This window comes from Colius striatus, chromosome 7, assembly GCF_028858725.1.
Source record: "Colius striatus isolate bColStr4 chromosome 7, bColStr4.1.hap1, whole genome shotgun sequence".
NCBI classification, from domain to species: Eukaryota; Metazoa; Chordata; class Aves; order Coliiformes; family Coliidae; genus Colius; species Colius striatus.
The window spans coordinates 25,913,768-25,926,982 of record NC_084765.1 but is presented as its reverse complement, the minus strand read 5'-3'; the positions used below and the strand labels follow the sequence as shown (position 1 = coordinate 25,926,982).

The window sequence follows — 13,215 nt, the reverse complement described above, 5'->3', positions numbered from 1 at the left end:
TCTGAGAAGCAGAAAGCTTTCCACAGTATAGGGTAATTAACTACTAAATTAAAAATCAAATAATTCATGAAGTTGGATTTTATGAAGGACATTTTCTTATTACTTAAAATTAATCACAACATTTTTTTCTTTTGGAGCTTCCAGGAATTTAATGTCTAACACTAACAAGGCAATCACAACATTGCCAAAAAGGACATAATAATCAAGAATGGAAATACAGCTACACATCTACATCATGCTAAAAGTGCCTCATATGTCCTGTTTATTATGTGTTAGGTGCAAAGCTGCAGTGATCTATTGGAACATTTATACTTGTGATGAGTCTCCAAACATGTTTTACCTAGTTAGATGTTTCCTTCCAACATATTCATCAATCATAGAATCATAGAATGGTAGGCGTTGGCAGGGACCTTTAGAGATGGTCTAGTCCAACTCCCCTGCAGAAGCAGGTTCACATAGATCAGGTCGCATAGGAACATGTCCAGGTGGGTCTTGAAGACTTCCAAGGAAGGAGACTCCACAACCCCTCTGGGCAGCCTGTGCCAGGGCTCCCTCACCTGAACAGTAAAAGAGTATTTTCTTATATTTAAGTGGAGCTTTTTGTGTTCCAGCTTCATCCCATTACCCCTTGTCCTGTTGGCAGCTACTATAGAAAAAAGGGATGTCCCAACCTCCTGACACCCACCCTTTAGATATTTGTAAATGTTAATAAGATCACTCTTCAGTCTCCTGTTCTCCAAACTAAACAGCCCCAGTTCCCGCAGCCTTTCCTTGTATGAAACATGTTTCAGATCATCTTGGTAGCCCTGCACTGTACTCTCTCCAGAAGTTCTCTGTCCCTCTTGAGCTGAGGAGCCTAGAACTGGACACAGGACTCCAGATGAGGCCCCATCAAGGCAGAGTAGAGAGGGAGAAGAACTGGCCACATTCTTCTTGATGTATCCCAGGATACCACTGGCCTTCTTGGCCATGAGGGCACATTGCTGGCTCAATATTCCCTTAACTTCAAAATATCTCTAAAATTTATATGGATAAATGGAAGTATCCAGTTTGTGCCTCTCTTCAGAGCACAGCTCTTCACTGTCCAAACTCTCTGGCTTGATTCGATTCAATTGATAACTAGATTGTGTTTGGTTGTACTACTTGCTGCTCAAGGGTCTTAAACTCTATTTACAGCTTCTTACTATTCATGGTTCATCTGTTACTGCAGGAGGAGTGGTGTGAAGCAGATGAGAAGAAATTACTGCTCAAAAGACATGGAATGGTGATACCTGACTGATTTTACATGAATGAAGTATGACTTGAGGACCTTCTTAGTTCCCCTTCATGTGTACACCTGTAATGTTGAAACCCCAACTTGAGAGCTGGTCCACTGCTTCCCAGTAGTCATAACTAGCACTGGCTTTAAAATGTACACTTTCATATGTGGATGTTAAGTTCAAATTTACTTATAAACTTGAGGAACTAGCTCTGTAGACATAGCCCTTGTTAATGGCAACACTTAAAACCAGTCACCTTCAGTTGTCACACTCCATTGCAGCTGACAAACATGAGGCTTTGGGTTTTTTTTAAATTAGCAGTAGTTAAAGGTGACCATGAGTGGCTCTGGAAACTGAAATCCTCCTTCACAAAACAGGTACTCTGTGTGTGTAGGAAGAGATGCTTCTTGCTGCTGTGTTGGGCTGTCAGTTCCCTCCTGGATGGCAGGTAAGAGTACTGTGGCTGTTCTTGGACCATTCAGGCACTTCCTCTGTGCCCGAAGCACACTGATTGAGAACACTTGCCAGCCTAGTCATTAATTCGATAGGAATATGATGGGGGAAATGTATTGAATGGAAGTTTGACTAAAATAATTGTTTCATACAAAATGCTCAACATCTCGTGATCCATTGAGGCCGTAATCCTTGAAAAGGCTTCCATGCCACAGACATAGTAAGGAGACCTATGCTAGTAGCTTCTAAACCTTAAACAAACAGGCTCTGTGCTGCTGCTCAGCTACTTCCATTCACAACACCTACACTTCAGGCAGCAAGCTTCCTATTCAGGCTTCTGGAAACCATGCAGGACACTACTATCTGGAGAAGGCATGTGGACCATCAGGGAGGCACCTATGGCTGCTCACAATGAGAAACAAACTGCCAGTTGCATGCATGACTCCTCAAAGAGAAACGACAGTTGTCATATCTGCCTCCAAGGGCTTTATAGAGCATGTTCTGTTGAGCAAAACTCTCCCCTGCATTTCCAGCCACACTGAGTTTATGACTGTGAAAAGTTTCTTTTTGCCATGAAGAATCTTCTCCATTGGGAAGGGCACAAGAGAAGGAAAAGTCCACATAAAATCATTAGCAGACAAACACCATGCTCTCATCACCTTGTGTGCTGAAGTCCAGAGTCGGGTTCCTCTCCCCCAAGCTTGATTCGGACACTTGCTGATCAGTACCAGTGACCTAAATGAAAATTGTTTCATGAAACAGCATAATAATCTGCAGTTTACCAAACAAAGTATAGTGCTGATGATCTTAAGAAGACACACCTGACAACATGAAATAACTGTCATATGAACTGCTTGTCAGATGGGAAGCTATTGAAAAATACAGTTATTTTACAAATGCAGGGCAAAGGAAGATGCTCAAAGCAATTTTTCATTTTTTCTGGAATCAGCAAGCTAAATTCATCCTGAACTCCCTGGCAGCTGGGACTGCAGGCCCATGTTACAAACATTAATGCCTGCAATGCTGAAAACTAATGGGTTTATTACAAGCAATCTCTTTTTCTACAGCCTGTGTTTTCCCGTATTATGGTTTTTTTCCCACCACATTGTATCAGCCTAAAATAGCATAGAGAACAACAGAAACCATAAACCCAGGCACAAGAACAGTATCTTCCTTTGGTTATTAGCTGAGATGTTAACACCTAGTGTATTTTTAAGCCCTGTAAAATCACTGCCAACCAAAGTGGCCAATGCAGGGTACTCTCCAGCACACCAGAGACCGACAGAGATGACACTAGGACTCAAGTTTTTTCTGAAAGGATGGCTCAAAGGGGGTAACTTCCCTTCACTTTTGAGAATCATGTGTAAAGAATACAGAACCAGTTCTGCTGGAAAGATTTGATCCATAAACAATCTTTCTGCTGATTTTAATAGACTTTGGCTTGGACCCTACTGTCAATTTCATTAGGTTTGTAGCTGTTCTTTGGGACCAAAAATATTTAAGAAAAGGTTCCAATAAACAGCTGGTAACAATGAATGAGAAAAATAGAAAAAAAGCAAAGTTAAAGGGACTGAGGTTGATACTGTCTTTCGCAGAAAGCATCATATCTGCTTCTCTCTGTAGGGCCACAATTAACTTATTACAGTTGGTGACAGTCTAGAAATAACCATCAGTCACCTTTGTGAAAACCTGTTTGTCAAGAGCTTAATTTGTATCTGGCTTTCTACAAAATTGAATGTGACACTATTACTGTGATGCTATTAAGGAAAGAGCTTCCAGTGCAGAACTAATGTGCACATATATATATGCGTAACTTATTGTACCTACTATTTTTTTTGATACAAATGTAGTTTTTAAAAGCAATTTTAAATCTAAGAGTTAGCAAATACAACTCCAAACAAAGAAGTAAGTAGTACCAGAAATACCTTAACTCATCAACAGATGGACTGCCAAGCAAAGGTGAAATAACTGATTTTTAAATAATTTATTGGAAATTTCTTAAAGGATCTTTCATTATTGAAGTAGAATAGAACATGTGTAGTTCAAAAGAAACACCCCAAACCTGCTGTAGTCATTTTAAGCTGCTGATCATTCCTGGAAAATAATTGTGGAACTGCTGGGAACTAACTGGAAAAGTAAGAAATGTTCTGAAATGCTCTTTGTTGCTGGAGAAAATTCAATCAGACTAACTACATTTCACAAGGAATAATAGAATGTTTTAAGGGTGCTCATTTATTTTTAAAAATCTAGAAGTTCTTTTTAAATCTAGGTGGTTTCATGAATTCTCAGTTTTCAATATTTGTCCTGAAACATTAATTGACTTTCTATGTTCTCCCAGTCACCTGGAAGCTGCAGTGACATTGTCTAGTACCTATAAAACGGCCTAGTACCTACAAAAGAGTTCCATGCAAGGCTGAGGTTTTGGCAAACCTGTACAAGTGAAAAAGAACCATCTGTAGCTTTGACCTAGTAAATCTAAAATAACAATATTATTACACAGCAATATGTGTAATATTATTATTAAACACTATTAAAGCAAACTTAAGGCTTATGAGAAAAGCTGGCTTAGCAATTCTTGAAATGGGGATAGTGAATCTCTCTCCAAAACCCCCTACTATATGAAATTCAGAAGAAATACATACACTGTATTTACATACCTTAGTTTCCTATTACACAAAGAATTCTGGATTACAATAGTTCAATCTTCACGTCCTTTTTTTTTAACTCTCTGATTACTTTGCCAAAGGGAACAGTTATAGCACTGACAGAATTTTTTGACCTAAGCTTAACTAAGTTAATTTGGCACAAGCTGCAGTGCAGCTATCAGTACTCCTGTTGGTATCAGATACCTTATTGGAATGGAGCTCGTGCACAGAACACACCAGAGACTCAAGCCAAGGTGTATTCCAACACAGGCAGGAAAGAAACTATTTTGGCTTTCGGTTAGGTGTTGACAGTCCTTCAGCTCACCTAGGGTAAGGAGTCATGTCTTACTCAGAGGAAAAACAGAAAGGAACAGCACTCTCCTTCATACAATGAAATTATCACTCTTTCACATCCTTTGGAATTTAGATGAACACAAAGGCCAGCCACTGCAAATCACATCCCTTCTCAGGCTTTGCCTCCATCTCAGAGGCTCCTACAGAGCCTGCAAACCCTGCAGTGACACACCTAAAGACACAGGACTGCATAAACAAGATCACATTCTAAGAGGTGACTCGTTAGTATGTGAATCACAGGACATGGCCTCTCAGCCTAACTTCTGGCTGCCTGCTTATATACTGCAGACTACACAATATTTTAGTTTTCTCGAATTGCAACTGCTGGGATGTTAAAAAACACCCCCACAACAAAACCAAACCAAACCAAACCAACCTCACAACCAAATCCCTAGTATGACAAAGAGATGGGATAAATAGATATATTTAATTCTATATTTTATATATTTAGATTAAAAATCTATAAATATACTCATAATGTATAGAAATAAACAGAAAATGTTTCTTGAATCAAATGGAAGACTGTGAATATTCTCTTCTATATAAAATCCCCCACATCCAGAAAAGCACTTGTCATCTTTAAGTTTTATCTCTTCAGGGCCACATTGATAACATCCTTAGCAATGGGAAAAACAGAGAAATCAAGATTTTGGGTACATAAAAGAATCAGGGATAATTTAAATTTTGGTTCCTCCTACTTTTTTCGGAATGTATCCATATTTTGCAAAACATAAGCCATTTAAACTTATCTGGTAAATGTGTTCATTTTTCCTTTTCCTTGCCTTGTTTCTCCACTCAAAATAATAATTGGTGAATTGTGTTTTATATGCATTTGGAATTGATTAACCTTTTTGCTTGGGGGAAGGAGAACCACAGCTTTAATCATAAGAGGTAACATCGACAATTTTAAGTCACATCAGGGTTTTGGTTCACGTAGGGATGGCACATGGTTTAATACAGCTTCCTGCACAGCCTAGGGTAAAAAAACCTTATTGACTTGTACATCCTCAGACATAAAGCTGGTAAACACAGTCACTAAGCTAGCTATAGGAAAAGAAAAAAAAACCTATGCTTTTAACAAACCTGACAGCCTACAGGTTAGTAAAGCTTATAAACCACTCACTGGTACAATTCACCCTGAACCCTGTTTGCTCTTATCTTTTCTACACCCTAGCCAATACTTTGCATGAAGAAAAGTGTGAAAACCTTTTTTTTTGCAGTCATAAAAGAGGAATTCCTAAGCAGTACAGAAGACAACAGCAATTTTTACTTAGATTCAGCCACTTAAATTAGCACCGACATTTGTTGCCTGTGAAATGCATGAAATACTGAGTATAATTTGGTACAATTTCATGAAATTGTAGATTTTTAATTCCTTTAAAAACAAACAAAACCTCCTGCTTGATGCTCCGTAAGAGGTCTTACAATTATGACATTATTACATCATGGTTCCCAGAAGCATTTCCATAGCTAAATCTCTGCCATGATTTCCATTGCAAAGTCTGCTTTTGAAGGACTTTTTATTTCAGTTCCTACTGTAGTGTAGCTTGGTGCATATTATACAGGGGTATTTGCAACATGTAAGAATTTAGACTCGCAGAATCATGGAATCATAGAATCATAGAATGGTGGGGGTTGGAAGGGACCTTTAGAGATCATCTAGTCCAATCCCCCTGCAGAAGCAGGATCACATAGATCAGGTCACATAGGAACATGTCCAGGTGGGTCTTGAAGACTTCCAAGGAAGGAGACTCCACAACCCCTCTGGGCAGCCTGTGCCAGGGCTCCCTCACCTGAACAGTGAAATAGTTTTTTCTTATATTTAAGTGGAACTTTTTGTGTTCCAGCTTCATCCCATTACCCCTTGTCCTGTTGCTAGCTACTATAGAAAAAAGGGATGTGCCAACCCCCTGACACCCATCCTTTAGATATTTGTAAATGTTAATGAGATCTGCCCTCAGTCTCCTCTTCTCCAGACTAAACAGCCCCAGTTCCTGCAGTCTGTCCTCATATGAAAGATGTTCCAGTCCCCTGATCATCTTGGTGGCCCTGTGCTGGACTCTCTCCAGAATTTCTCTGTCCCTCTTGAGCTGAGGAGCCCAGAACTGGACATAGGACTCCAGATGAGGCCGCACCAGGGCAGAGTAGAGAGGGAGAAGAACCTCCCTCCACCTGCTGGCCACACTCTTCTTGATGCATCCCAGGATGCCATTGGCCTTCTTGGCCACGAGGGCATGTTGCTGGCTTATGTTTAGCTTATTATCTCTCAGGACTCCCAGGTCTCTCTCTGCAGAGCTGCTCTTCAGCAGTTCAACTCCCAGCCTGTACTGGTGCATGGGGTTGTTCCTTCCAAGATGCAGGACTCAAACTCCCTTTTGTTCTTCTTGTAGAACTAAAATTGACTTCAGTTCCATTCCTCTATTTCCAGATAGACTGGAACACTGACTGCAAAATATTTTAAGCCTTCTTATGCCAAGAAAAGTATATGGCTCCCAAGTCACTGTGTCAACTTCAGTTTCTGAGACTCAGCACCTTGTGCTCCACCAAGTGCTCTGAACCAGCAATGAGCAGGCATATTTTCATTTAGAAAGTAAAAATAACCACTCATTTCACTTGCAATTAGAAACAAAACACTCGTGGAACCCAGGTGGCCAGAAATAAACAGGCAAAGCACTGACACTGACCCCAGATGCCAAAAAAAAAATACATCTGCTAATGAAAGTTCATTGTTTTCTTGCAAGAGTATGACTTTGCTGCTTTAAATTATGTTTTGTCAAACCATATTTTTGTTATATGCTGGCGCTGAAGTATAAACAGATGCTTCTAAACCTTGCTTAGTACCACATACAAAACCTTACCACAGATACAATGCCCCTTTTTCCCCTCCAAACCATGGATAATTCATATCACTTTTGCTTTTGTTCCTTTTGGTTTTTTTTTAAATAACTGAAAAACATCAACTCCCCCAGGGCTTTCAGGTTCCTCTGAGTTACTGTAAAGGAAAAAGAAAGGAACTTGGATTAAAAAAAAAATAAATTAGAAACTCCAATTTTGCCATTCAGAAAAGAACTTCACTCACAAGCAGCTGATACTGATTCATTTTATTATAGCCAAAGGTAGTGCAATGTTTGGCCTGTTTATTCTGGCAGGTGATGGAGGGCATGATACATAGCAAGGATTAGAAGAGCTGTCAGAAGCTGCTCTGTCAGTTGAAGAAGCTGCAAAGTTAGGCATACATTGGAGCACTTGAACTGCATTTTTAGGGTGACTGGACATCTCAACATTTATTTTTCTCAACCAATTTTTTTAATTAATTATCTTAATAAACTTGTATATAATGAGGGGAAAAAAAGTAATTTCTTTAATTTTGTGGTTTCAGTTATGGTTTCTCTCAATGTAAAAAAAATCACTAACAAACTTTTCAATGTTCTGTTCTGGGGAAATGCAAAGTACTTCCCTATGTGATGTGGGTGCAGGTATTGCTGCAGTGCACTATTAACCAACTGATAAGCACTATCTAGAAGGTTTGATTTGAGTTTTTACTGAAGCCTGCAAGAAATCACAGTTTCTGAAAACAATTTTAACTATTTTCCCATTTGTGACAGCCGACCTAATTTTCACAAATCACTTCAAGCAAAACTGCTCAAATTAGCTTTGGCTGTACATGCAGAGACACTAGAATTCTAGTTTCAGTTCAGCTGATACTGTACTGTAAAAGATAAAGCAAAAAGTGTAATGTGAATGATTCACAGAATCACAGAATGGCAGGGGTCGAAAGGGACCTTTAGAGATCATCTAGTCCAACCTCCCTGCAGAAGCAGGGTCACCTAGATCAGGTCACACAGGAATGTGTCCAGGCGGGTCTTGAAGACCTCCAAGGAAGGAGACTCCACAACCCCTCTGGGCAGCCTGTGCCAGGGCTCCCTCACCCTCACAAGTAGAATAGTTTTTCCTTATATTTAAACTTTTTGTGTTCCAGCTTGATCCCATTACCCCTTGTCCTGTTGCTAGGTACAATAGAAAAAAGGGATGCCCCAACCTCCTGACACCCACCATTTGACTCTGCACTTGTTGAACCTCATGAGGTTCCTCTCTGCCCAACTCTCAAGCTGGTCGAGATCCCGCTAAATGGCAGCACAACCTTCTGGTGAATCAGCCAGTCCTCCCAGTTTGGTGCCATCAGGGAACTTGCTGAGGGTACACTCTGTCCCCTCATCCAGGTCATTGATGAAGATGTTGAACAAGACTGACCCCGGAACCGATCCCTGTGGAACCCCACTGGCCACAGGCCTCCAACTCGATTCTGTGCCCTCTGGGCACACCACTCTCTGGGCTCTGTCATTCAGCCAGCTCTCAATCCACCTCACCATCCACTTATCCAAGCCACACTGTCTGAGCTTTCTGATGAGTACGTTATGGGAGACAGTGTCAAATGCCTCGCAAAATTTCTTGGAAGTATACTGGATTCTCTCTCAAAGTTCAGAAAAAAAGATGTTGTGCACTCTCAGGAGTAACTACTTCTGGCATAAAATGGTAGAAGCCATTAAAAGCTGTAACAATCAGAAGTACAAGCAATGGATCGAGGACTACTCATTGTTATTTCATGAGAAGAACACATCTCTGTCCTTTTATCATTAAAATCCTTGCTCCAGATGGTTTCTTATCAACTAATGCAACACTGAAGCAGGCATCAGTCTCTAGCACTGTGGTGCCTGATAGGAGCCTCCCATGGAAACTGTCCCTTACAATTACTAAAGCATAAATTCAGCACTGAGTTCAAGACATACTGTCAAGACTAGTGCACATCATTATAAGAACCTATGATATTACCAGATTCTCCAAGTACTTTTCCAGAACATGAGCTGAAGTCTGACATAAGTGGGGGACTCCAAACGTGTGATTTTTACTTTCTTAATCTGAGATTATTTACAGATTTTTCTTAGGAATTTTCATGTACATTTGAAGTTATACACAGTTATCTTTTTTCTCTATTACATCTACACTGTTATACTGAGCTCCAACTCAAGGTAGTACTTTAAAGGGAGGAAAATCAACTATCATGAGTAGTTTGAATTTAAAAAAATTACAACTTCAGGGATTTTTAAGAACATCAGCCTGCTTCCTAATTAAGATTTCTTATTGCCTGTAGTAAGTAAGAAGTGTAATCTCATTTTAAAATATAATTTAAAATGTAATTTCCAAATAAGGAAAAATGCTGTGTGATTCTGATGTATTCTTCTAGGTTTTTGTTAGTGACAGTCCACAATCACACAACAATTTTAGCAGATGATATCAGATGAAATATTACTGCCCACATAAGTACTTGCCCAAACATGCACACTAAGAACATACATTGAGTAAAATTTGTTAAAACCTTTCAGAAAGAATTGCCTTTAAAATCTGTTTAAAGAATATAAATATTTTCTAATGGTTGTTCCCCCAAAGTAAAATTAACTCCTAAATTATTTTAGATCACTAAATTTATCTAAAATTCTTTTGCATCATGAAAATGTGAAGACTCTGGAAAGAATTTCCTTTGGCTTTGCTTACCTGACTGGCAGGCGTTTCTCCCATCACTGCCTCATAAGGAGGGGGCAGCTCAGTGGGATACAGCATTCCTGGGCTGTTAATAGTTACTTCATACAAAGCACTGAATGTGGAATGAGGAAAATCCAAATGGAGACTTCTGTTTAAAAACAGCAACAAACAAATGTTTGTTAAGGAATGTTAAGAAATGGCATTGTCTTTTTTTGGCCACCTACTGCCTACACCACAGTGATGCAATGGGTTCTCTGAATGCAAAAAATATTACAAATGATGATACTGAAGAAATGTATTAGACAATCAAAATGAAGCCCTTATTCATAGGGTAGTTTTAAACACTGTGTTTCATTTTGGATGCCAGCCATCTCCATCAGCCTGTTTTGCAGTTGTTCATGTCCTTCACAAATGTACACCTTAATACACATTAATTGCAAGGATTTCCTTAGAAAATTAAATCTCATATTCAACTTCAAGTGTATAATGTTAACAACTGTGAAAGTTTCACCTATAAACCTATCTTTGCTTTAAGTTTAGATATTGTTATCCTTGTCCTAGCCAAGTTCTCTTTTACAGTAGTGCTGCAACAAATATTTCCAGGTGCATACTAACAAGTTTGAAAAAAACATATATGTAAGCTCTGGGGAAAAAAGCACCTAATGTAAGTGAAGGACATTGTTTGGCTTGCTCTTCTTTGAAAGAGCTTCACAGTCTGTAGCTCAGAACTGTGCAATGAGGGTAACTACAGGGAAGAAGAATCACCTCTGTGCCTCTATGACGGGGGTGCAGGTGTACTCCGGTGGGTAGTAGGGCGGAGGAGGGATTGGTGGTATGAACTCATCAAAATCCAGTGTCTGATGCAGGATAGTTCCATGGGGAGTCATGCAGTCAGGATGGGTAGAATGTGGCCTCTGTGGTAGAAACTGAAAATGAACAGGTCAAGTTCCTTCAGATGGTAGAAATATCATCATCAATTATAAAGTTTTTATTACAAGGTCAGTATTAGCAAGCCTGATCAATATCCAATGTCATCAATATCCATACCGAAATGAAAAAGACACTTCTGGAAGCATAAGAACACTTGAGATCAGTGAGGAGTGAGAGTTAAATCACCAAAATGTAACACAAGGTTTTACTAAAGACACACAGAAGCTTGCACCTTAAGTCAGTGACTCTTAGGATGTGGAACACAGATATTTACAAATAAATAGCTTTACAATAAATACTTCTACCTGGTAATGCACTTTTGTTATAGCACCACATAATCAGTTGTACTGTAATAACTGCTGAACAAGACATACAACTACTTAACTATTTGCATGTTTTTGTTTTTACTCTGAGATACTTTGTGCTTATAGAGAAAAACTAACTCCCTTTAAAACCTCAAATAAAATGAAGTAGAAACCAGTTACCACATATTCATTAAATTCTCAATAAGAGCTACCAATACCACACCTACTTTTCACTTCCAAAAAAGGGGCCATTTCTAACCACTCTCCACTATTTTTGTAAAATAAAATATTCCTAGTTGCCATTTATAGTTTAGTGATACAGACACTGCACATTTAAATGTGGTATAAAGGTTTCAAACACCAGTATGAAAGTATATTCCCTATAAACATCCCAAAAAGAAAATAGCAATGAGCTATTTCACTGAGCAATAGAAAGTACTTAACACTGAGAACTGCTGTTAAGATTTGTGAGAGGAACTTTATCAACATCTAGCAAAGGGTGATATCAAGAAGCAATATTGCTTCTTCAATATTAACACAGTAACTTAACAAGTCCTGTAGCAAAGGCTCAAACTACTCCAAGATCAAATATGGATCATTCTGCAGATCACATGGAACCCATCCATCCTGACCTGGCTTTATATGGTGATAAAAGGGGATCAAAGGACAATCCAAAACCATAGAAGAATTCTTTCTTCTCCAGGCAAGCTTCTGCTATCATATAACTTTTCTTGGATCAGTAGATGACTCGGTCTTTAGTTCTTGCCTTTTAAAACAAGTGAGCTACGAAAATATGCTGAAGGAACATTTCTTTTTTTATACAGGAACAGGAGAATATATGTGTGTGTACTGTTGTCTCATTACGTTATTATTTGTTTAAATCCATGATAAAGACTTAAGAAGCAGTGAAATAAAATGGAGATCCATCAAACAGAAAGTAAATTACATTGATTTTAGATATCACCATTTTGTACTTTTCATTTTTTCAAATTTAACTTGGTGCAGTTACAGTGAATTTACATTACCCTAGAAATGATATTGAGGTTTGGTATTCAAAAACTTGAGTTACTACATATGCTGTTTCAAATTTTAAAGCTGCAGTAATGCCATACAACAGAGGGCCAGGGGTTTGTGAAAATGAACTATCAGTTGCTTACTGATCAGCCATCTACAGCTATTTTCACAAGTAACTATTAAATAAAGAGCCTCCTCTGCAGAATATATCTCATTATATCTTAGAGCCACTCAGTGACTTCAGCCATTGTAGTCTACAGATGCTACAGGGATAAAAGACATGACATCTACTCCATTTACACTTTGTTACATAAAATGTCTGATGCTGTTAAGCACTTTCATGTGAGATGCAGTGCTGTTATTCTGAATACTATCTGATATTTCTGTATCTTTGTCTTACAGAACAAACCTACATTTTGCAGTCATTTGGTCTAAATTCACTTGATCTTTCAACAGCTATTTCCCAAACTGTAACATTGTATTAATATTAACTTTTAAACACAAAAGTTCTGCCCCAAGTGATACAATCATCTGCATTCATCAGCTTGTTACCATCTCAAACACACTGAAGAATCTTTTCAGAAAAAAAGGAAGCAAGACAAACTTCAATTTAAGAGACCTAAAATCTCTATCAAAATTTATTATAAATAACAAAGACAAATATCTGCATACTTTGGCTCACATTTTGTAACCTACTTGATTCCACACTCATTTTTC

At 38.6% G+C, this 13,215-nt stretch overlaps 1 protein-coding gene across 3 annotated transcripts in view; it reads right to left on the bottom strand.

The window, feature by feature from the left end:
* ENTREP2 (endosomal transmembrane epsin interactor 2) overlaps positions 1-13,215 on the bottom strand; it is a 155,565-nt gene that overhangs the window by 19,090 nt on the left and 123,260 nt on the right. For 2 of the 3 annotated variants that reach the window (XM_062000043.1, XM_062000042.1), the window contains exons 6-8: positions 11,015-11,175; positions 10,262-10,397; positions 2,372-2,447 (exon numbers count right to left, since the gene is read on the bottom strand). In XM_062000043.1, coding sequence (XP_061856027.1) covers positions 2,372-2,447; positions 10,262-10,397; positions 11,015-11,175 — 373 coding nt within the window. The remainder of the gene's footprint in view (positions 1-2,371; positions 2,448-10,261; positions 10,398-11,014; positions 11,176-13,215) is intronic. The other variant, XM_062000044.1, reaches the window with a different exon arrangement.